Source organism: Lithobates pipiens, unplaced genomic scaffold (genome assembly GCF_037356315.1).
Source record: "Lithobates pipiens isolate NorthernLeopardFrog02 unplaced genomic scaffold, aLitPip1_a1.2 Scaffold_3, whole genome shotgun sequence".
Classification (NCBI taxonomy): Eukaryota; Metazoa; Chordata; class Amphibia; order Anura; family Ranidae; genus Lithobates; species Lithobates pipiens.
In genome coordinates, this window is record NW_027507790.1 from 12,210,456 (window position 1) to 12,237,731 (window position 27,276).

The 27,276-nt window shown below is 36.6% G+C and overlaps 1 protein-coding gene across 1 annotated transcript in view; it reads left to right on the forward strand.

The window, feature by feature from the left end:
- The first annotated feature begins 9,113 nt into the window (after positions 1 to 9,113).
- TBX5 (T-box transcription factor 5) overlaps positions 9,114 to 27,276 on the forward strand; it is a 91,254-nt gene continuing 73,091 nt past the window's right edge. Inside the window, exons 1-4 of the mRNA XM_077461268.1 lie at positions 9,114 to 10,060; positions 13,907 to 14,067; positions 15,519 to 15,613; positions 23,831 to 23,950. Of these exons, the coding sequence (XP_077317394.1) occupies positions 13,921 to 14,067; positions 15,519 to 15,613; positions 23,831 to 23,950 (362 nt within the window). The 5' untranslated portion in view covers positions 9,114 to 10,060; positions 13,907 to 13,920. The remainder of the gene's footprint in view (positions 10,061 to 13,906; positions 14,068 to 15,518; positions 15,614 to 23,830; positions 23,951 to 27,276) is intronic.

Consider the following 27,276-nt stretch of genomic DNA (forward strand, 5'->3'; position numbering starts at 1 on the left):
TTTGATTTTTTTTCCATTATTAGATAATTGAACTGAATATTTCTATAAATTATTGAGCGAAGATTTTCAATTCCTTTAGTAAATCAGTTTCAAACTCAGTTCCATTGTTGTCAAATATGTATGCGTTTATATCTTTGAAGAACATCAGCTATACACATAGAAAGCTGAAATGTGACAATACTGTTACAAATCAGGCAATGGGTTGCAGCCTTGGACTGTATTCTGTATTGCTGAATGGAAGAAAGCTCCTGTGGACACAGGTTAGCAGCACCCTGTCACTCCCCAGCTGCTGAAGATGAGCTCTGGGAACAACCCTATTCATATTGCCAATCTGACATCTCGAATGATCACAGACTATAGTGGTGTCTGGAAAGGGTTAACCTGGGGAAATGAGAAAAAAAAATCACATACACCCAGGACTTGAGCACAGTGATCTATCTGATTCTGTACCTCCATTTCCTGCTAAACTCATAAAATCCTTCTTTTTCATTTGATTTACAATGCATCTATGAACCTGCTCACAGGAACATGTGTTTGGTCTTGTAGAAATTAACTATAAAAAAGCAAATTGTTGCAGCCTGAAACCCAGCAAATCTGCCCTCCTTTTTTTTATTGGTCCTTAATGGGAGCTGCTGGACTGGACTGGCCATGGCACCCTGACTGTGGATCAAAGGAACCTGGTCTGTGGTGGAGAAGGCTGTGGGGCAACAAAGCCAGTGCTGGACAATAAAGACCAGGGGCCAATGGTTCTGTGCCTGATGGGGATGGAGGGGGTCAGCATCCTTCCCTCCCAGGTGCCACCATGACCTGAAGTCATCAGTGAACCCATAGAATAAATAGGCACCAGCAGTTATAGAAGCTTACTGTGCAGATCAGCAGACCGATGGGCTTCCCATGGTCTCTTGGAGGACATGCACTGTATATTGGCATGAAATCATAAAATCAGGCTGGATTTTCTGTCCCAGTAAAATCTCTTGCCCCATAATCCATCCTCTGTGGCAAGCAGAAGGGGTGATTTACAGGTCTGTGCATGGAGAAAATAGCAGCCATTCAGCACACAGCGCCCCTAATGAGCTCAATGGCAGCAATAACCTCAATCACATGTAAAGCAGAATGCACTTATTATAGGGGATTAAGGGAAAAACCTAAACTTTATGGACTACATCCCCACTGCATCCCAACCAAACATACCTAATATATTCCATAAACTATGACAAGCATCCATTTATTTCCTATTCCAACTTCTGAGCTATCAACTTGAATCCCAGCTTAACCAGAAAAACATTTTATTTTTGCTGGTCAACCATTTTAATTAGGTGGAGCAGAGGGAGTCTATCCCCTTCAATAGTCTTTAACTCTTTGCAGGAAAGGAACTGAGCAAGGGGTTAAAAGCTGGCTATATAGAACAATAGAAGGAATGCAGAATAGATTACAGTGAATGCCTCAGAGAGTGAAATGTCCCTGCTCACACCATATATTGTGAGGAACTAGCTAAAGAGAGAAAAAATAGTCTTTTCTACTCCATGAATCCAGGTTAGACAGACAGAGTGTGGCAGACATGCATTGCATACAGAGGTGTGTGTCTGTATGTATGTGTGTGTATGTGTGTGTGTGTGTGTGTAAATCACCCACCTGGCCTCTCCATTCTTTTACTTACAATGTAAAGATCTAGTTTTTTGTTTTATATTAACGGTCTAAAATCTTAATCCAGGTGTTGACTAAGTGTTTATCCACTCTGCCCCACGGGACAATGGACCGAAAGCCAAGAAATCCAGCACATGGGATATTCTGGAGAGGAGATTGCTATTGCAGACTGGGACTTGTGAGAGGCCGGCGCTAGTAAACACTACAGTCCTCCCTTCCTAGAACAAGTACAGCTTCACACAACTTCACATGTCTGCGTCTGCACTCAGTGCTGCTGTGCGGAAACCAATGGCAACCTGTCTGGAGCAAACGCTTGCTCACCGTACAGTACTCTTTGCGCTGTGGCAGATTGTTATGAGTACCCCTAAATGTTACATACACATGAGACAAGAATGGTAATACAATCTATCTTCTTTCATCATCTTCGTTCATTCTTTTGAAGGTATCAAAGTTTAATTATATATAAATTGTATATGTGTGTGTGTGTGTGTGTGTGTGTGTGTGTGTGTGTGTGTGTGTAAATATGTTTTATATATATATATATATATTTGCTCTCTCTTTTAGAGTACAAAATCACTTGCACTTACAATCTTCCCTTACATGTTTGTGTGTTTAATATATATAAATTAAACACACAAATATATTATATATGTACTATTATTATTATTATCAATATTTATTTATTAATTGTTATACAAAATAACCTGCATATCACGTGCATTACATTGTGTGTGTGTGTGTGTGTGTGTATATATATATAGATATATATCTATATATACACACACACACACACATATATATATATATATATATATATATATATATATATATATATATATATATATATATATATATATATATATAAAAATTAATGTAAGGGATGTGCAGGTGATTTTGATTTTATATGTGTTTGTATTATATGTATAGCATCACTTACATATCACATAAATATAAATATATATATATATATATATATATATATATATATATATATATATATATATATATATATAAAAATATATATAATATATATATATCTTTAAGAAAAAAAAAAAAAAACCACTTGCCTGTCTATTTTAACCAACAGCGGCAGAGAGGCAGCAAGCAGTGGTATGCCTATTTTCTCCCCACTGCTGCAATTTGCACTAATGTCCATTAACATGATATTTAGCACACGTATCCACTCCCACACAGGACAGAGAACACAAGTGGTGTGTATGACGTGCAGCCCTAACAAACACACATAACCCACATAGACAAATGATCGTAATGACAGCTCCATACAAATATTATAGTGATTGGAAGAGCAGGCGGTGTGTGCATTAGCAGGGAACAAATACTCTCTGGGAGTGTGTGCAGTATTTGATTGTGTACAAACTGAACACAAGATAAACATTGGCGAAGTGCACCACTGGGTCCTTCCACTTTTAACTTTCTCATCATTATTATCCTTACTTGCATTGTAGCTTCCTGCAGGGTCTACTGCTAAAATCAAGCAGAAAGAAGTCTTCATATACCTTATACAAGTCAAACAACAAGAGAGAGGCTACAAAATAACTTTATGGTACTGAACATATATAGCAGTGTGCTATATTCACAAAAGGAGCAAGTATCTGCCTACACAAAATTAAGGGATGCTTGGTATCTATGCACTTCACTCATCACATATCTATCTGTTTATCTATCTATCTATCTATCTATCTATCTATCTATCTATCTATCTATCTATCTATCTATCTATCTATCTATCTATCCATCTATCTCTCCTTCTTTATATATATATATATATATATATATATATATATATATATATATATATATATATATATATATATAGAGAGAGAGAGATATATAGATATAGATATAGATAGATAGATAGATAGATAGATAGATAGATAGATAGATAGATAGATAGATAGATAGATAGATCTATATCTATCTATCCATCTCTCTCTCTTTATATATATATATATATATATATATATATATATATATATATATATATATATATATATATATAGGGAAAAAATTGAGCTAGATAGATAGATAGATAGATAGATAGTTAGACTGATAGTTCCTTGTTTGCACACACAAGAAAACAAAAACACAAACAATAAAGTATAAAGCATACAGAAAGATTTAATTGTTGTTACCCCAAAAGCATGCTAAACTTTGGCACAGAAGAAAAGTTTGTATAAATAAGCCCCTAAATGACATTATTGATACCTAGTGGGCACAAAGGTGGGCACAAAGGTAAGTGTGCTGTGCAGTCAGATTATTGCACTGGTTGTGGGAAATGTTTTTAGCGGTGCAATAAATGAAGGAAATACCTTGTCGCCCTTTCACTCTCCCCTCACATGATTTCATTGTTAAAAGTACTCCATCATTTCTCTCTAAAACCAATGAGTAAATCTTCCTGGCTAAGCCTGGTGACTCCTCTTTTAAACTGCAGACAATCTGGCAGCCCAAGTCAAGTTAATGTCAGAATTAGAACAACTTATGTCTTGACATTCCCAATGTTGCCAACATGATTATCAAAGGAGAAGGGGGAGTCGGAGGGGTTATGGGGCAATCAAATAGGGACAAAAATAGTTACTTATATAGATATGATTTCTAGGCCGGAGATAGGCGACTGAGAAAAAAAAAAAAAAAGGAAAACTAGAGAGTTAATTCATACCCAACTCCGCTGGGATCCGGCAGAGGACTAGAATGTGCTCTGTAGGCTGACTGGGAATCACATAAAGTTACAAGAACTTTTTTTCTGTATTAAGAGGTGGATAATTGAGTTTGGACTGTAATTCTACTTACAGGTCTCAGCCAAAGGAAAAAAAAAAAAAAAGAATGTTGGCTTTTGTCACACCAAAATCTGAATGCTATAGCCTGTCACTTCTGTCAGACCTGGAGAAAATGAATCATTTGTGGTGCTGGCTTGACAACTACTTCTGTTATATGTATTTCTATATGATGCTCCGTGCACACTAGCGTAAAAAAAAACAAAAACGTTTGTTCTCTTTGGAGTAAAAAACGCTCATACAGAGCATTTTAGTTTAGACGAGTTTAGGACAGTTTTATGTTTGTTTTTACTGCCAGTGAGCTCCAATCAGAAAGGCGAATGAGAAGGTTTGATCTAAAAATATGTCTGTAAACCTTCTAATGTGCATGAACATATAGGATAACACTGAGTTGCTTCTACAGGTAGAACACAAAATTCCTTTAAGCAACGTTTTTTATGCCAGTGTGCATGGAACTGGCACAGTCACAATGAAAAACATGGTGATGTGACGCCAGGATATATGTATATATATATATATATATATATATATATATATATATATATATATATATAGATAGATAGATAGATAGATAGATAGATAGATAGATAGATAGATAGATAGATAGATAGATAGCTATTCCAATCTGCAACATTTTTTGCTTCAAAGTAAAGGTTTCAAAACAGCAATGCAGAAGTAAAGAATGATGCAGATTGGAGATTGTATTCTTCTTCTTTGATACATATTTGGTGATGGATGATCAGGAGCCCACTAGTGATACCATCTCCACTCCATACTATCTCCACTTGTTGGACTTGGATACAAGTGGAGTGACTCACCCTGATATATATATATATCTGCATGTGTGTGTGTGTGTATATATATTTACATATTAAATATACAAGGATACAAATGTGTGTTATTCTAAGGCTCCAGAAACAAGGATATGAATGTACATAGGCTTCAGAACCCAAGATAATAAATAATGTACATTATGGCTCTAGAGAAAAAATAATATTAATATACATTGTTATTAGGCTCCAGATACAATGGTAATATTGTACATTGTCATTAGGATACAAGGATAGTAGTGTAGGCTCCAGAAACAAGAATAATGATGTACATTATCCTTAGGCTCCAGAAAAAAAAGAATATTAATGTACATTTATTAGACTCCAGAAACAATGTCATTAGGGTAAAAGGATAGTGTATATTATTCTAAGGCTCCAGAAACAAGGATAATATTATACATTACTCTGGCTCCTGAAACAAGGATAATAATGTACAAGGATAATAATCTACATTGTAATAAGGCTCCAGAAATAAGGATATAAATGTACATTCTTATTAGGCTCCAGAAACAAGGATTAAAATGTACAAGGATAATAATCTACATTGTAATAAGGCTCCAGAAACAAGGATAATAATATACATTACTATGGCTCCTGAAACAAGGATAATAATGGACAAGGATAATAATGTACATTGTAATAAGGCTCCAGAAACAAGGATATAAATGTACATTCTTATTAGGCTCCATAAACAAGGATTAAAATGTACAAGGATAATAATGTACATTGTTATATGGCTCCAGAAACAAGGATACAAATGTACATATAGGCTCAAGAATCAAGGATAATAATGCACATTATTCTTAGGCTCTAGAAACAAGGATACTTTTGTGTATTAGTCTTAGGCTCTATAAACAAGGGTAATAATGTACATTATTCTTAGGCTTCAGAAACAAGGATAATAATGTACATTATTCCTAGGCTCTATAAACAAGGATAATAATGTACATTATTCTTAGGCTCTAGAAACAAGGATAATAATGTAAATTAGTCTTAGGCTCTAGAAACAAGGGAAATATTCTACCGTTCTAGGTTAGCTTTAGGCTCCTGAAACAAGAATATTATAGTGCATAGGCTCCAGAAACAAGTATAATAATGCACATTAGGCTCCAGAAAGAAGGGATACAAATGCATGTTAATCTTAGGCTCCAGGTACAAGGACGTGGATGTACATTATTCTAAGGCTCCAAATAATATACATTCACATTGTGCTGTTCTATTACTTGTACAGATTTCTCTCCATGTTCTCTATTTCTTTCCACAGAGCTGCTTGGCACAGTAAAACGAGAGCCAGCACATCAGTCACACTAGAAAAACAAATGAAGACAGTGACAGAAAAAGTGTGGCTGGGTAACCCCTTAGTTACTCTAAACCAGACCTCCATAGGCTGGCACATGATGGGTTAAGGTCGAGATTATCTAGGAAGAAGCAATGGTGCTGCTTTATCACAGTAAATAATTACTCTGTGAAAGAGATAGGGTTCAGGCAGGTTATCATTGGCTATATATAGCTTCGGCCATGGAGGTGTCTGTATATTCATTTGACTTGCACTTCTGCAAAGGCAGAGAAATCAAATGCCCACTAATAGCAGGTACCCCTAGTAATTGCAGCATTTTACCATGGACAGTTAGATCTCCACGTTCTACCCTTTTCTAGTCATTTCTCCAACCATGCATTCTGCTGCGCTGATTGCATTGCCTGTACATTCTCTGTGCTGGGCTATCTAGGAGATAAGGCTGCCTGCCATAAGACTCCCTGCACTGTACATCCTCTGCACAGCAGACCAGGGTACAGGCCGTGACGTCACCCAGCCCTAGAGGTGCACTGTCTGCTCCCACAGACAAGCCTTCTGTATGCTCTGGGCTGCAACAACAATATTTCATTTTTTTTTCTACAGGGAAGTTGACTTTAACCATGCTATCCTAAATCAAGAAGGATTTATGTGATGAAGACCTGGTCTGGTAGCTGTATTCCAGAGACCAGCACCCCATGGTAGTAACATTACCACCTTTGTGCAGCTTGACTGGATCGTTTTTACCATAAAGGTAAGAAGCAAGAAACCCTAAACAAGACAGCCTAATGTTATATATGTAATAACGTAGGGATGTTATACAAGGGGTGATTTACTAACACTGGAGAGTGCAAAATCTGGTGCAGCTGTGCATGGTAGCCAATCAGCTTTTAACTTCAGCTTGTTCAATTGAGCTTTGGCAATAAAATCTGGAAGCTGATTGGATTCTATGCAGAGCTGATAAATATATATATATATATCTATAGATATATAGATATATATATATATATGAATATGTGTATATATATATATATATATATATATATATATATATATATATATATATATATATATTAGCACACTCAGCCCTGTACCTGTACATTTATCATGTGAGATGAGTACTCTAGTCACCTGGCACTCTCGCCCTCTCTCTCCCTCTCTCTCTCTCTCTCTCTCTCTCCCCTCTCTCCCTCTCTCTCCCTCTCCCCCTCTCTCTCTCCCCCTCTCTCTCTGTCCCCCCTCTCTCTCTCCCTCTCTCCCTCTCCCCCCTTTCTCTCTCTCTCTCACCCCTCTCTCCCTCTGCCTCTCCCCCTCTCTCTCTCCCCTCTATCTCTCCCTCTCTCTCTCTCTCTCTCTCTCTCTCTCTCTCTCTCTCTCCCTCTCTCCCCCTCCTTCCCCCTCTCTCTCTCCCCCTCACTCTCCCCCCTCTCCCCCTTCTCTCTCTCTCTCTCCCTCTCCCCCTCTCTCCCTCTCCCCCTCTCTCCCTCTCCACCCCCTCTCTCCCTCTCCCCCTCTCTCTCCCCCCTCCCCCTCTCTCTCTCCCCCCTCTCTCCCTCTCCACCCCCTCTCTCCCTCTCCCCCCTCTCTCACTCCCTCTACATCACTCTATCTCTCTCTCTCCCTCTCTAATATATACTATAATACTGTAATGACTTACTAGCATATCGGTATTGCTCCCATTAATATTAGCATCCTCTGTGTATCTGTGTATTACATGCACACACACACACACACACACATATATTGAATTAGTATTTAATGTATGTAGGTAAGGCTTTTATTATGTATATCTGTTGATTGTGAATGTAATTATTATGTATGTGTAAAATGAATTGGTATAAACGAATAGGTAAGGGGTTGGTTTATTATGGCTCTATAAGATATAGGTATTCCTCATCCTGCACTTCTCCAGAGATACCTCCCTGCCAATAAAAGCAGAAAGGCCTTTCCTGAGTATTTATGAGATGAGATGTGCACACTCCACTCCTGTCAGTGTGAGGAATGAAAGGGAAGTGTTCTCACAATAAATAAATAGCACACTCAGCCCTGTACATTTATCATGTGAAGTGAGGGTACTCAGCCCTATAGTCACTGGACACAGCATATGCTATACTATCCTGGCTCACTACCATATCAGTGTTGCTCCCATTATTGCTAGCATCCTCAATAATAACACCCTTGGACTGCTAGAATACTAGTAGCAGTTAGGTATGCTTGTTCATATATTTACCTAGGAGAGTGGGAAATCAGCAGACCTATATATACTGTACAATGATACTCCATAGCTGCTATGGTGATGCTGCCAATATGCCATGACTATGTTATCCCTATTACTTGAGAAGATAAGCATGTGAACATTGCAATGAGCTGTAAAAGCAAAGCGCTGGTTTACCTTGATCTGAGCCATTGAAGGAAGAAATAAATAAGGATGGAAGTGAGATAGAGAAGAATAGTGTGGAAGAAAGGGAGGGGGAGAGATGAAGGGTGGTGGTTGGTGGTGGGGGTGAGAGAGGAGAGTAGAAGGAAGAATACCCAGATAAAACCAATCTCCTCTGCACTATGACGGTTTGATTATTTTATTATAGCCGGACCTGCTGCTTTGTATACATTCTGCCATCAAGAGAAATACTTGGAGCATTCCAAGGCATGAAGTCTCTATTTTTACTTCTTTTGATGTCTCCTGCTGTAGCTCCAATGGTGCTGAGAGGGGTACTTTGTTTGGGGTGTAGTATCATTTAAATCCAGAGCTTTGCTCAGTGCATACTCCCCAAATTCATTAGAAAAGACTATTATCAGGGGGGGTGGGGGTGATGAGCACTAGGCCAGGGCAGGGCAGTGGAAGGGTTAATAGTGGCCAGGTCTCAGGAAGCCAGGCAAGGAGCAGAGAGAAGGATGAGGCATGTAGAAGACATGGGAGTGTGAGTGAAGTGAGATAGTGAGTGTAGGGAGCACATGAGGAGCTGGTTGGGCAGTGTCTAAACACTTGCAGTGCTCCCACTCTCCCTCTCCCTCCCCTCCCCATCATTACACTAAGCTGTGTGCAATAGAACAGCTTGGATTTCTCTCTCTATTCAGCGCACACACAGACACAGGAAAGGAATACAGGACAGAAAGACACACCATACACCCAGCACACATCACAAGGCTGCCCTTCCTCTCACCCTAATGTGTCCCCATCACTGGCTGCAAGAAGATTCTCCTCCATGGCCATGATAAGAGCTGCTGGATTTATCATCTCCCTGTCTCCAACAATCTGAGTGTTCACAGGGAAGGATCCGCTGCGTCTGGGAATGACATGAGGAGGACCCTGATTTTACAAGCCTTCTGATCACCTTTCTAAAGCTCCATCGATTTCTTTTCTGGAGACAGAGAGGAGGATTGTGCATGTGCTCCAGGCTGCTCAGTCCTTCTGGGGAGGAAGCCGAACACTGAGAAGATCTTCTTCTACAACAGCAGCAAGCCAGGGCCTTGACCACCGACAAAGGAGAGCCATCCCCTGCCAGGTAATGCTGGGGTGCCAGGAGCCCCGACTATTCTCTGCCCTCTGGGACAGCCTCAAGGCTCCTCTCTGGGCTCACTATTGTTATTAGCAGGACACCGGTATACTTCTATCTGCCTGTATTCCTCAATCAGGCCTGCCTCTGAGTTCTTCCCAATGCCAAACATTATACAAAGGGCAGGGATAGGCTAGAATGTGTACCGGGACTTCCAGGGACTTACCTTCATTCACTGACCTGTATTATGCATTATTTGAGGGCAGTGTGGGGAAAGGCAGCAAAACCTATAAAATTGAAACCAAAAGTATGTTTGGAGAATGATGTATGTCTTTTATCATGTCTTTTACATTGTTCCCCAATTCAGGAAGAACAGGATAAGCTACTTAAAAATTGCCTTATATAGAATTATAATAGTAGTAGTGATAATAATAATAATAATATAGGTGCAGCACAATGCATAATCATGCTCAATAGTGGACTTATATAACATATAATAGTAGAAGTAACAATAATAATAATGATAATAATAATAATATAGGTGCAGCATAATGCATAATCTTGCTCAATTGTGGACTTATATAACATATAATAGTAGTAGTAGTGATGATAATAATAATAATAATATAGGTGCAGCACAATGCCTAATCATGCTCAATAGTGGACTTATATAACATATAATAGTAGTAGTAACAATAATAATAATAATAATATAGGTGCAGCACAATGCATAATCATGCTCAATAATGGACTTATATAACATATAATAGTAGTAGTAATAATAATAATAATATAGGTGAAGCACAATGCATAATCATGCTCAATAATTGACCTATATGGCATATAATAGTAGTAGTAATAATAATAATAATAATAATAATAATAATAATGTAGGTGCAGCACAATGCATAATCATGTTTTTGCTTTTTTTTATATTCATTCCTAAATTTTATATAGTTTCTAAACATGCCCTGTATGTATATATCTTTATCTCTCTACAAATATAAACAGACAAATAGATATACAAAACACACAGGACATCCTGATAGATATCTAAATAGATATATTTTACACACACATATATGTTAGATTGTTAAAATGTTTGTATGATTTGTAAGTTCATGTCTTATGCATAAGTTAAACAGTTTATAAGCAATATCTTTATCTCACTAAAAATATAAAGTAGCCATAACTATAAACTCATTATACATATCTCTATCTATCTATCTATCTATCTATCTATCTATCTATCTATCTATCTATCTATCTATCTATCTATCTATCTATCTATCTATAGATCTAGTGTGTTTGTATATTATGTGTGTGTGTGTGTGTGTGTGTATATATTTTTATATATCACAAATTTTCTATCTATCTATCTATCTATCTATCTATCTATCTATCTATCTATCTATCTATCTATCTATCTATCTATCTAGTGTGTATTGTATATTATGTGTGTGTGTGTATATATTTATATATTACAAATTATCTATCTATCTATCTATCTATCTATCTATCTATCTATCTATCTATCTATCTATCTATCTATCTATCTATCTATCTAGTGTGTATATTATGTGTGTGTGTGTGTATATATTTATATATTACAAATTATCTATCGATCTACCTATCTATCTATCTAAAGTACAAACATATACATATCATAACATATCATAAACACACAATAGACTTACATATTAGATGTTTGCATGATAAGTGAGTTCAAGTTCTTTGTACATTTAGAAGTTTTATATAAGTTTAATTTCTTCTTTTTTTTTCTAAATGTCCTGTGTGTAGTGTATATATCTCTATGTCACTATAAATATAAACAGACAAAAAAGATATACAAAACACACAGGAAAGCCCAAATAGATATAATAAATATCTAAACACATAAGTAAATAAATAAATCTGTGTGTATATATATATATATATATATATATATATATATATATATATATATATATATATATATATATATATATATATATATATATATATATATATTACACAGATATATATGCTAGTTGTTGTTTGTATGACGTATATATAAGTCCAGGCTAAGTTCATGTTTTATGGACATAAGGCTTAATGTCATGTTTATAAAACAACATTATAGACACTTTTTTTTATACATTCTGTAAGTTTCATCGTATTGCTGTGAAATGTGTTCGGATTACTGGAGGGGTGAGAGAGAATAATTATATTTACAGGTATTTGAAGTGGTCGGAAGCACAGACAGAAGTAGCTTCTTTATTGCAGGAATGTCAGTTATCTGGTCACAAGCTCAGTGCAAGCAAATGTCAGCTGGAAATAGTTTGGGATTAATTAGGTCGAGAGGAGTCAATGTAAATGTATATACAGTAGAAAAGAGAAAGCACGATCCAGTAACATTCCTATGGTTCCCTCTGTACCTTTCTACTAAGGGTGTAGAGACACATCTGATGTATTGTTTATCGCAATACTATTATATAAAGATACATTTATGGTGGGTAATTAGAGGTGAATTTTATCAATTATATCTATAGGTGAACTGATTGTAGTACACTTTATTTTCTACATCTATATAAAGGGTACCAAAATATATCATTCCCACACGTATACTAATGTATGGTGACTATTTCACACCACATGCATATTATACATGTATATATATATATATATATATATATATATATATATATATATATATATATATATATATATATATTACCATATATTCACGTGGTGGGCAGTTGCATGTGTACAAATGTTGTGTGTTTATGTCTAAAGGCTGATGTACTAAAGGAGTTGAGAAAATTCACATAATAAATTATGTGTATCGAATCATGTACAGAAGTAAACATTTTCTTTTCACGTGATTGGATAACTGACGTTATTAATGATCTTATTGTGTAAACGTGATGAACTCCTTTAGTAAGTCAGCCTCCATCGTGTACTGTGGTTGTTTTCAGTTGCTAGTGAAATGTAGGTTCAGTTTATAAAACTTATCTAGAAAATGAGCTTTATTTCAATTAGGTCAATGTCATTTTCAAATCTCCTTGGAATTTTCTGAAAATAACTTTGTATCCTTATCGTAGTATGTTAACTAGTGAATTGAGGCTACAGTGCATTACATGAATCCCTAGTAAACATGAAACATTGTGATAGAATGCAATGTTACAAATGAAATGACTACTTCATGTCAAAGTAAACTTGGTCATGCATTATACAATTTTCTTGTAGAATTTCCTTTAGACTTACCTTCAACTATGTAGTGCAAGGGCCTGCCTGATTGGATACAAATCGAAAGTGTTGTTTAGGTTTGACCTCATATTACCAGGCATACCCCACTTTTAAGTACGCAATGGGGTTTATGTACTAAAGCTGGAAAGTGCAAAATCAGGCTCACTTCTGCATAGAAACCAATCAGCTTCCAGGTTTTATTACCAAAGCTTAATTGAACACGCTGGGGTTAGAAGCTCATTGGATTCTATGCAGAAGTAGCCTGATTTTTCACTTTCTAGCTTTAGTAAATAATCCCCATTGTGTACTTAAAAGTGGGGGTATGCCTGTATATGCTTTTGGGTAAATCTAAAGGCAAATTGTACAAGAAGAATGTATAATGTATGACCAGTCTAAGGCTTATATAATGTCGCCTAAATATGGAATGTATTATAGACATAGTATAAGCATTGTTAATCAGTGTAGTATAACAATTGTATTAATCAGTGCTGAGCTGTTCGGATAGAGGTGTATTATGTGGCCTCCTTGTCGCAGTAGTAGAGGGGTAGTAACTGGTGTGTGTGGACAGACACATTGACATGATAAGCATATTTTTTGATGAGTCCAACCTTTGTGTTTTGAGTACAGGGTCCTATAATACCATGGCGGACACTGAAGAGGGCTATGGGATGCCTGATACCCCGGTGGAAGCAGACCACAAGGAGCTGCAGTGTGATCCCAAGCAGGACAGTCAGCTGGGGGCTAGCAGCAAGACCCCCACCTCCCCACAAGCTGCCTTCACCCAGCAGGTAAACATGATATTGCATTCTCTGCAGGATGATCAGCCCCTTTACCATGCCCCTCTCGGCCTACAGATCACTTATATGTAGTAACGTTACTATATGGATAATGATCAGAAACTAAACATCCATTTCTTAGTGGGATTGTAAAACAGTCTCAGCTATGTACTGACAGCTGCCATTTTCCTAAAACTACATGAGGGCTAGAATGGCTAATGAACAAAGGGCACATCCAAGATATGGGGTACTAGCAGAGGCCTTCTCCAGTGCTGGATGGACGAAGTCATTGTACACATATGCATGAAATCTGAGTACACAAATGTTTCCTAATTCCCCTTGCCAAGATCCTCAGGGCATATTTCCAATTAATATTGTACTCTATTTATTTCAGCTTGGTGTATCCTGTGCCATGATGATTAGCACCCAGTTTAGGCTCACATACACACACACTTTCTTTTTTTCCCCATATTCTCATAGCATTGTATATATCGCATGCACGTGATGAGTTTTGAATCCAGTCTTCCTCATTCACGTGCTGCTTTGATTTTTGCCTAAAAAGGATCATTGCTACCCTGCCCTGCAATTACTTTTAATCGGGCAAGTTTTAGAAAACTTTTATTATCTCCCTACATACCCCTCAGTAGGTGGAGAGAACATGGGGTAAAATTTAATAAAAATGCAAAATAAAAATACAATAAAATAAAAGTAAGCAAAATACAATAATATACTCTGGAGGACAAGCTCGTATTTATTTACAAATTACAAATTATAACTGTTGTATAATATATACAATTACAATATGCATAAAAAAATAATACAGGTTTTACATTGTTTGATAAGTTTTAAAAGTTAGAAAAAATAACTTTTATCCAGATTGTATGACTACTTATTCACCTTGTACTACTTGTAAACTAGTACGATTTTTTTTCACACGTACGATTTTTTTTTACTCGTTAACTACTTCCACATAAATACATAGAAGTTGATGTTTAACAACAGAGAAGGGCGATGATAATACAAAGCCATAGTAATCATAGTAAAGAGAATCTTGCTTCTTCTGATTGGTTGTTCTGTGGAAATTGATCCCTTTTTTCCAACATAAATCACAGTATACAGGATTAAAATGATTGTAATGATATATACCTATAGATATATATGTATAGATATAGATAGCTATAGTATTATATATATATATATATATATATATATATATATATATATATATATATATATATATATATATATATATATATATATACATATACATATATATTTTTTGTTTTTGTTTTTTGTTTTACCCAGTATTTTTATTCTTGTTCCTCTACTTGGAAACAACTGTATATTAACAAAGGAATTTCAGATAGAAGCACGTGATTTATTTAGCTATGGGAATCAAGTTTCTGATTAAAAGCTGGAAAATCAAGCAGCAGTATCTAATAAATATTTTGCTCTCTGGCCAGGGAATGGAAGGCATTAAGGTATTCTTGCACGAACGAGAATTATGGATGAAATTTCACGAAGTTGGCACAGAGATGATCATAACCAAGGCGGGAAGGTAAGATCATAGTCACTATAAAGTAGTTCTATCCTGGGATATGGGGAGTGCATTCTTTGCACATGCTTTATTTGTCACACGTCCTAGTCAATTATTTTATTCATTAAAACTGGCTGTCAGGTCTGTAGTATTTGGAATTGTATTGTAGCAATGTGCCAGGATGCTATGAAAATAAAGATCCAAGGAGAGAAGGGAAAGGAAGGGGACTGAGTATGTGGGCTGAGGATAAAAATGACTTATTATTTTTTAGTTGTTTCCTAGTTATCCCGAGCACTCTACAACAGGCAGTACAGGCTGACATAACTATCAGCATACAATTACAAGACCAAGGTCGTTGTATGAATGAAAGCATAGGAGCTTGCAATCTAAGAGGCAGGAGGAAGAAACAAAAATAAGAGATCAGTATTTTACAAACAGTATTAGTGGAGGAGTTGTAGTTTTGTAGTTATAGTAAGCTTCATGCACACTGGCTAAAAAAAAATCATTGCTTCTACAGTGAGTTTGTGTTCTCAATGTTATCCTATGTGCACATGCACATTAGGACGATACGTATTTTAAGCTCAAGAGGTAGAAAAAAAACTTTCTTTATTGGTTTCTGATTGGAGCTTTCTAGCAGAAAAAAACCCGCAAAACTCTACTAAACTCACCTATGTACAGTACATAAAACCAATTGTATGTAGATTTGAGCTCACATGCCAGTAGAACATGTGATCACTGTATTCTGATGTGCTGATGATATATGTAGCGATCTTATTCAAAAGATTTATTTTTATTTCACAGGCTCTTCATAATCCACAGGCAGGCCAACAAAAGTGACAGTGACAGGGGCTGGGCATACGCCGTAATTATATAACCGAAGTTTCAGTAACATTACAAAAAAAGGAAAAAAACAAAAAAAAAAAAAAACATAACAAAAAAAATAATAAAAAAAAAAAAGCAAATAAATAGAAATTGTTTTAAGAACTCATAACACTTGTCACACCACTGAAATTGTTATTTTTGCGAGTGAAAAGTAAAAAATAAAAATAAAAATAAATTTTTAAATTAAAATAAATCAATCCATATGCTGAATACTGTATTTATTATTAGATGTATGCAGTTTTCAGAAAATATTTTTTGAGTTTATCCTTAAATACATTTGTAGAGATTGTATAAGGAACCTATTAAAAAGCAATCAGTTTAAACAAACTTGGCTAAAGTGTGGCATGCTTAAACTAGAAGGGAAGATATGGAGGTAGATAGGGAGGCAGCAGCACAAGGAAAAGGTAGTCTTCCCCTGGCCGGTCCTCCTTATCATTGAGCTGGGAAGCTTCAGGTCGGTCTCTCCCCTCTGTACTGGAAGCTATCCAGAGAATAGGTCTGGCACATCCTCCCTGTCTTCATAGGTAGGATTTACAATAACAATAAGAGATATTTCATTTATTTTTATTTCTTCTTTATTTCCATTTGCTCAAATTAATTCTTAATTGTGTGTGTGTGTGTGTATTTGACTAAGAAAAAATGAAGCGTGCAAAATCTAGAGCAGATCTGCATAGTAACCAATCAGCTTCCAAGTCTTTTTGTCAAATGTTCAAATATTAATTGAATAAGCTGAAGTTAGAAGCTGATTGGCTACCATGCACAGCTGCACCGGATTTTGAACTCCCCAATTTTAGTAAATCGACACACACACACACACACACACACACACACACACACACACACACACATACATATATATATATATATATATATATATATATATATATATATATATATATATATATATATATATATATATATATATATATATATATATATATATATATATATATATATATATATATATATGTGTGTGTGTGTGTGTGTATAGTTACATTCCAGCTTTAATGGCATATGTATATAAGATCCCAGTAAAATGAATAGAGCCTATTGTGTGTGCTGAGTTTATTTATGTCATTACTGGCACACCTTGTGTGTGACATTCGGCCTACAAGTGGTTAATGCAAGCTCGTCACTTTAAATGTAAAAATTACATCTTTTTTTTTTTTTAAAGCTGGCTTTGTATACAAGTCGCAGAACCCTGAAAGTTCAGTGATGGATTGGACTCTACAAATGCCTTAGGAGATCTAGTTTCTTCGGAGAAGGGAAAACAACTTTTAATGCAGTTTTGTTTAAAAAAAAAAAAGATTAAAAAAAAAAGTAGGATCGCTTTTAAACGTTGTGCCAGGAACTGGGACAGCATCATAGGCATATATTAGGGCCGCTCTGTAGCTCAGCTGCGTGACCGGTTCTGCGACAAATTGCTTTCTAGCGATTTTTCTGCCGCACAGACAAATTGCATTTTGCGATCCATCAATATGGAATGCGATCCATCTTGCAAAACAAATCAACGAATGAATTCGTAGCCTGCCGGGTTGTATTGTATAATATAAATAGACACAAGTAAAATTCCCAACCATAGACGGTATTATTAAGTAACAGACCGGGGTCGCTGGGCTGTACTAAAGGAGTCATGGTCAGGCTGGTTTAGGGGGGTTCTGGATGCTTCAAACGTCCAATCACAACAGCAGATATTTTTCCCGCAGGTCCCCATATTAGGTTCGCTCTCTATTATATGGAAATGATTCTGTTATTGTGGGCAGCTTAATTCATGCACGTTTGTAATCAGCTCATGCCATACAACGAGCATATCAATAAACCTAATAGAAAATATATAAAGGTCAGGAATATAGTCTGCTGGACTGAGACAGAAGAAGTCAAACAAATGACCCGAATATTCTATTGGCCTCTTTTGCAGAGAAAGGATGGCATGTTCTAACAGTGGAGGGAATAAAAAAAGCCCCCCCACATGTGGTTGTGAATTGGTGGCTAATGCAATATATCAGAGCATCTTTTCCTATCTCTCTGAATGCCAGTACATACAAAGTCCTGCACAGATTAACAACACTTATTAGCACATTTTCAATAATAAATATCAGCCAATCAATCAAAATCCACCATGTACACATAATGTTCAGTGTGTAGATGACTGTATGTTACTGGGTATAAATAGAACACCCTATAGGGGTTGATCAACTAAAACTGGAGAATGCAAAATCTGTTGTGGCTCTGCATGAAAAACCAATCAGCTTCCAGTGTGTTTTTTATTTTTTTTGTTAAAGCTCAATTGAACAAGCTGAAGTTGGCTACCATGCAGAGCTGCACCAGATTTTGCACTCTCCAGCTTTAATAAATCAACCCCAATGGGTGCTGCTTCATTTCAGTGTGCACAGTGAAGGTGCCCTATATGTGTAACTGAGCAGCACAAATAGAGATGGAACCAGGTTGCTAAAACGGCTAAAGTATCTTTAACACCTTTCCAAACAAGTGGATAGGGCACCCAGGTAAAAGTGAGGTAGGTATACCTATAGAGAACCTATGCCCACTGGAGTTGATTTACTAAGGGACTGGAGGCTGTCCATTTTTTAACCACCTCAGCCCCAGAAGGATTTGCCCCCTTCCTGATCTGACCATTTTTGCGATACGGCACTGCGTAGCTCTAGCTGACAATTGCGCGGTCAAGCAAAGTTGCACCCAAACAAAATTTATGTCCTTTTTTTCCCACAAATAGAGCTTTCTTTTGGTGGTATTTGATCACCTCTGCAATTTTTATTTTTAAAAGCACTAAAGTATCCTTAACACCTTACTTCACCTTAGAGTGAGATTTACTAAAACTGGTGCACGCAGAATCTGGTGCAGCTATGCACTGTAACCAATCAGCTTCTAACTTAAAGTGGTTGTAAAGCCTTAAGATTTTTCACCTTAATGCATTTTATGTATTAAGGTGAAAAACCTTCTTTGCTACAGCCCCCATTCCCCCTTTTCCTACCTGAGCCCATCTGATCCAGCGATGTGCTCGAGTACAGTGGCTCCAGCTGCTGTCGCTCTCCTTATCGGACAGATTGATAGCAGCAGGAGCCATTGGCTCTCACTGCTGTCAATCAAGTCCTGTGACACGGGAGCAGTGTGCGGGGCCAAGTCCCCCTGTCTGTGTCAATAGACGCAGCAGTGGGACTCTGGACTGAGTCCGCATGGGTGGTTTCCATGGTGGGCACACGACAAAGAGGATGAGCCAGGAGTGATAGTGGCGGACCCCAGAAGAAGAGGATCGGGCCTCTCTGTGCCAAACCATCACACAGAGCAGGTAAGTATAGGCATTTTTGTTATTTTTTTTTTTTTTTTAAATATAGGTTTACAATCCCTTTAAGCTTGTTCAATTAAGCATTGACAAAAACCTAGAAGCTGATTGGTTACTAGCCACAGCTGCACCAGATTCTGTGTGCACCAGTTTTAGTAAATCTCCCCCCACAGTGTCTTTACACAGCACAGACAAATGCGCACATGTTCATGCGACCTAACAATGGAGGTGTCAGCAACAACCAATCAGGTTTCACCTTTCAGTTTTTGAAAAAAGTTAAACTGAACTAAATGTAGCTGGTGTCATCGGCTGAACTTTTGTGCTCCTTTTCTTTTCTCCAATTCAAGTGACCTATTATATTATTAAAGAGGTACATTTGTCATAATACTCTACATTGGAAGCCTAAGACATTTTATAAAGGAATAATTCTAAAGGGGATACATGTTTACTCTTACTATTACCTGTAGTAACCCTTAACCTGCACTGCTACAAAATAACCAGGAATTGTTCATTCTAGAAATATAACTTATGTTAAAGGTTTCAGGTTTTTTTTTAGCTGTGTTAAGTATACTTCAGGATATTAAGATTTTTTTTTTTTTTTGAAGGACACTCTCTCTCTCTTTTGTTGTATATTTTTATTATATGAGGTTGATTTAATACAGGCGTAGAGAGCCCCAAGTATAGACTTTCATATCAATAGACTGACAGCTGAAGAGTGAGGCAATCACAAGTTTTTCAGCCAGCCTTAAAGCATGCATTTTTGTGTAATGTAGAACTGTCCATTCTAGAAATATAACTTATGTTAAAGGTTTCAGGTTTTTTTTTAGCTGTGTTAAGTATACTTCAGGATATTAAGATTTTTTTTCTCTCTCTTTTGTTGTATATTTTTATTATATGAGGTTGATTTAATACAGGCTTAGAGAGTCCCCAAGTATATGTTCACTTTGTTAAATGAATGACAGTACATATGAAGAATCTGTGTTCATTTTGAATACCGAAACATGTGCCAAGGGAAATGTAATCTACATATTAGCACATGGTTGGTCAATTAAAGTGATCACCTTTTTATATTATTTACTAAGCTTAGCGATCATTCACTGTGGTAAGTGAAAAGTCTCTACTTCTTTGATATATCAAATAGTCTATCTAGTGTCCTCATTCATTACTTAAGAAAGTTACCTCTCTAGCTTGACCTAACTTTAGAGTGATTCCACCAGGTCTGGTTATCAGTGGACAGTCTGGTGCAGGAATCTAAAGTCTGTATATTTACAGCAACCTGGCTCAGTGTTATAGGATTTCAATTTTCTGTATTATCTACTAAAGGTCAGATATAGCCCTAAAGAAATGTTCTGACGCATAGTTTCCTCAAATACATATTTCCTTTATCCACTCTGTGACATTCTAGGCAGAAAATATCTTTTTCACATTATTCACTGTTGTTTACCAAAATCTCATAACTACAGAACTGGAGCTGGTCCAGCAATAAACTCAGCGCCACTTTTACCACAGTAAGGGGAATTCTAAAAAAGAAGGTGGACACTTCCCTCAAGAACAATTGTTGTTTATTAGAGCATACTATATTGCGCAGGGAAATGATTGCCTTGTTTTTCTTTTTTTTTTTGAGGTGGAAACATAGACTTGTTTTATAATAGTGTAAAATTATGACTATGGCACAAGAAAATAAAAAAAAGTATATGTTTTCAATGGAATGCCACATTGAGCAGCCTTTCTCAATCAAGGTTCTATGGAACCCTAGGGTTCCACCAGAAGTTTCTGGGGTTTCCTTGAGCAAGGAGCAACTTTTGTAGTAACCACTGGCAATGATCTTTTAAGCTTATCTGTAAGGGGGGAATTCTTCTCAATGACCACAAATATAAGGTACATTCTTCCCACTGACCATCACACCAATGTACTCTGAGCTGTAATTATAGTATTTAATAATATTGATTCTCTGAGCCCAGAAAGGTTTTTTAGGGTTTCTCCATGTTAAAAAAAAGTTTGGCAAGGGCTGGCATAGAGGAAGAATTAGAGCATTCCCTCAATGTGCATCAATGCATTTTTATAGTAATACATTCTTTGATGTGTATCTTTTTCCACCATGTAAAGTAACAAAAATAATGATTTCTGTTGAACATATGGCTCACATTAACATACATAAGAGAGGTAGAGGTCATACATACAAGTTTTTCCCCAAAATGTTAAACACTTTATGTCCCCGATGCCCAACTTGCAGGCCTTTTGTGCTTGCCATGAAGCCCTTGGATCCCATTAGTCAAAATTGTGATTGTTGATTTGGTAAAGTGGCTACAATGGCAGTGATCTCTAGTAGTCTCTTGCAATGTGACCTCTGTCTTTGACAGTCTTCTGCAAAATGTCTCCAGTTCCAAAACACACCTGTAGCATATTTATAGTCTCTGACAATTTGCTGTAGTCTGCCGTTTTTGACAATCTTCTGTAGCATTGTGTATACTGAATTATTATGTGTAGTCTCATTGGTGATGTTAGGGCTTGAAGTTGAGGCCCCCTATACTTCATTTGTTGACAACCTCTGCTTCAAGGCCTCCATTTATTGCAGAAAAAGAACAATTTGGATAGCACTGTTATATTCAGCACTCATTGAGAAATCAATAGGTAATAGCTTAAATCCCTATCAAGAAAATACATGAAAATACCTTGGAATATATTTGCAACAAAGATAAAAATCCTTCTAATTTCAGCTAACATATTTACCTAAGATCGGACTTTATAATGAATTGGCATGGGTGTGTAGGGGCTGCAGAGTGTCATAGCCCTCCCCAGGCTATACATAATAATAATAATAATATAATACAACAATTGTGGGTGAATCTATCACAGATGTTTAACTTTACCTATGAAAACTTTTGACCGGTAAAGTGGTTTCTACATATGTTTACCTTTGTGGTTCACTATTTGGCAGGAGCTTGCCTTTAAAGCAAGTTATGAGTAAACCAAGATTGTACCATTGTAAAGCTAAAAAGAAAAAAAAAAAAACATATTTTTTTCAAAGTTCATTGCAATTTACCATCAGTTGAAATTCAGTTGCTGTAGCACCTTTTATTTACATCTTGGACAGAGTAGGGAATGCTGAACAGAAGCTGTTAGGAGCTCTCACCCTCATCATCATTTTGCTATGTTGGATACACTGACACTCAAGTAAAACAAAATAGCACCAGTGTTATTAATCTAATCAAATAGCACTCGAAAGTAATAGGCTCATGGAAAAAAAAAGTTTGTACATTCCAAATTAAATCATTTTTATTCCAATAGTTTATGAAAACTGATCTGTAAAAGAGAACGTTATTGGTATTCCTCAACAAACAAAGCTTTAGCCATACAATTTTTACCCTAACCAAGGCATGTGTGTGTATGTACCATTATGAAATCACAGGTAACTTCAAGTAACTCTCTGTTAAACAGAAAATGTACAAATAAGTCCATTCCTAAACTGGCCAGCTATGCCCCCACCTCAAAGAAACACAATATTGCCACAAGGTCGGTTATGGGAAAAGACTGGGGAGTATACGATGTATGAACTGGAGTCAATATCTATAATTATTACAACCTCTAATAATAGTACACATTCACTAAAGCATAGCTTTAGCATGCAGCTAATTTATTGTAGATTATGTTTGTGAAGTTAAGTTATATAGACTTTCCTATCACCAGACTGACAGCTGAAGAGTGAGACAATCACAAGTTTTTCAGCCAGTCTTAAAGCATGCATTTTTGTGTAATATAGAATGGTATTTCTAGGTAAACACAGCAAACTGAATATCATTTTAACAGAGGGAGTTGGGTATTTGGCCAATTACCGGTAATATGAAATTGTGAATGGGAAGTGACACCCTACATGAGTAGAGTTGTTTGGAGCAATTGAGTGGAAAGTATACTCAGAATGATACATATATTCCAGACTTGGCTCTCCGCTCTAATGAAAAAAAGCCTTACAAGTGTTCAGCATTAACTGATTTAAGATTTAGAAGAAAGAAAAATCTTTCCAATATCTGCCCAGTTCAAATTCTCCTATTTTATTCCAGGCGAATGTTTCCCAGTTACAAGGTGAAAGTCACTGGCCTCAATCCAAAGACCAAGTACATCCTTCTTATGGATATTGTGCCAGCTGATGACCACAGATACAAATTTGCTGATAACAAATGGTAGGTGCTTTTTATTCATACATTTGTTTGAAAAGTATTCAGGGAGTCAATTATATTGTGTATGGCTAATTGTTTTGATAGTGAACATGTATTGCATAGTGTCAGCCTTATGTATTATATTTACCTTGGAAAAATGGGATGCACCATGTACGTCCAAAATATTTTAAGTCATCTCATGGTTTCCCTAATTTTGGTACAAAAGTACTATCATTTGTGCTAGCTGTTATGGGAGACACTTAGCTATTTCTTTGCAACTTGATCTTATTTTACCAAAGTCAAAGCTGTGCAAGATGAAATCTGGTTGGATAGTATGGGTTGCAGCATTTGCTTTGTTGAACAAGTTAGCTATATTTTTGCTTTGTTGAACAAGTCAGCAAACACAGAATATTCTATTGATAGCACCCACAAAGACCTTTATCTTTCACTATAAACAGGGCTTTTTTTCTCAAAAAATAGGTGCAGGAACTCAACCACGACCCTCCAACCCCCCCCCCCCCCCATGTACACCCTCCAAACCGCATCAAATGGTATGATCAAAGTTTACTTACAGTGAAAGGGTCTTTAAGGTGCATTAAATATCAGGAGTGCATTATGTACAAATTGCTGAGTTGGGGGGGGGGGGGGGTGTTAAACACAGAGTGCAGAGTTCAGGGGGGTGTGCTACATGCAAAATTTGGGGGTGTGATACATACATTGTGCAGAGTTAAGGGGTGTTCTGCATACAGAGTGCAGTGTTTGGGGTGCATTTCACCTTCTTCCACAGCTGCTTGCCTCTGCATCCCCTATTCACATCTCACTTTCAGTCCTCTTCAGCTCTGTTCTCTGCATGCAACCCCCCTTCCACTGCCTCCATCTTCCTCCTCCCTCCTTAGAAGCTCCACTATCTTCCACATGTCTTACTTGTATTGCTGTATTAAGTTGAAGCACCCAACTGACTCTAGTACCTCCCCACACACTGTAGGTGGTTCTGCCTCTATCACTTGCAGGGAGATCATCCAGTAGGGGTTTTGGAATCTGCACTGCACCCCGGGTACTTTCATATCCCTTGTCCCCATCCTGCACTCTGTCGGAGCCACTCAGAAGATTAGATCTGTGGGAGCAGTTGAGAGATAAGCTGTCACTGATAAACAAAGAAGCTGGACTTCTGTGTTTACAAGTGATAGTGATGAGAAGGGAGCAGAAGGCCTGAGCCAGAGGTGGTAGAACTGACTTTCACTAAGTTCCATCTGACTATAAACATGTTCTGATTTAGAATCCCCATTCCTCAACACTTATAAACCCTACAAGTGTACCTTATCTCTCTAAATTTAAAAAAAAAATAAAAAAATGATAATTGGTCCAATATCAATGCATGAAATTGGTACGGTTTACATGATTGTAACATAAAAGCTGATTTACTAAAGGAGTTTAAAAACCTTACAAAAATGAATATTTACTTCAATTAACCAAGCACGTGAAAAGAAAATTCCTGTCTATTTATTCATCTGCATAAGATTGGATTATTGAAGTGAATATTCTCACAATTTATCATGTGTAGATTCTCAACCCTTCCCACATCAAAAAAGACCTTATTCGTTATCTTTAGAAAACCCTCCATGCTATAGTTTTGTGCAGTCATCCATATGTCACTTTTTTCGATCAGAATGAATGTAAAATCATGAAAATGCACATAATAACAGGTAAAAAAGACTAGGGCAGCGATGGCAAACCTTGGCACACCAGATGTTTTGGAACTACATTTCCCATGATGCTCAACTACACTACAGAGTGCATGAGCATCATGGAAAATGTAGTTCCAAAACATCTGGGGTACCAAGGTTTGCCATCACTGGACTAGGGTATTTCCCTAATTAGCAACAAGATTGATATACAGAAAAAAAATAATACATATTACGATGCAAAAAACAAAAACAAAAAAACTGGTGATGCATATAAGCAACATGAGTAAGTAGTAACATAAAAACTGTCTGAAACATAATTTTCCTGATACCAGTTAAAGCAACTCTGTTACTTATATAAAACTGCTAATAACCTGTATAGAAGAGAGTAAATGTGCACCTCTCCGGTTGGCCGTGCAGCCAATTGCTGCTCCATTAAGGAGAAATCTTCCTCTGAAGTCAATTTCTAAATTGACACTTCCGACATGCCTGTGTCTTGTAAGCACTTGGAGGTCGATTGGAGAAACACAATCAGAACTGCAGGAAACAGAGGGGATCGACACTCCTGGAAGTGTCAGTATCTGAATAGACTTCAGGGGAAGATTTCTCTTCAATGGAGTGGCATTTGAGTGGGACAGCAGTAGCTGTAAATACTAACTCTCTTCTTTACAAGTAATATGTTGATTTAGAATTGTATTACCTACAAATTGCTTTAAGCTTAACCTCTACCTGAAGCATGCGATCAAACCTCAACACTTAATTCTCAACCTACTCCTTCAAAAGAAACCCAAACCCCAAATCTAAACCACACTTACAAAAGCTAGCTTAACTCAAAATAGTGTCAGCCCAAAAACCCAGAATTTTCCTTGACTTAAGTACTAAAAGATAACAGTTCCAAGCCAACAATTACCAGTGCCAAGCCTGCGGCACCAAAAAACACAGCCTTTTACTGGTGAAACATTGTCCTACTTTTCCCTACGTTTAACACTCTGCTGTGGTTCATCAACCAATTTTTCAGAACTAAGGTGTTTTTTCCTGAAAACCATATCTCTGCTGACAGAGCACTATTCTTCGACTTTGATAAGTGTGTTCCTTAGATTGCAGCTCATGTGCACCTCCATATTGTATATGTACCTCTCCACCTCCATATTGTATATCTTAATTAGTAATTGTTGCTTTGCCCTTAGACCTCTGCCATATAGTATGGTTTGTGCAGATTTACTGAAAAACTACATTATATATACAGTAAATAAAATATATGTCTTTAGGTAATTTTAATGTATACTGTTTTTCATAAATACTGAAAGTAAGACAATTTAATTTAGTGAGAAAAAAAGAAAAAATCTTTTGTTTCAGAAGCTGCCTTAATGCATGCAGTTATGACTAGAGGTTATTTACGTAGCTCTTCATTTTATATCCTGACTATAGCATCAATCTGAGTTCTTTGTTGATTTACCCATGCTTTGTGTTATTGGAATACAAATGTCCTGAATTTTCTGTAATAAAGGATATTAAAATCACAGGACACTGATATAATTATGGACCGAAATGTGTGTTTTACAACTTGCAAACATCATGTTCATTCATAGTTTACATCTAGTTTGATATTTTTTGTGAAAAGAATTACAATGCAGTACACCAAAGCCAGTGTAAATAATTATCTTCTTC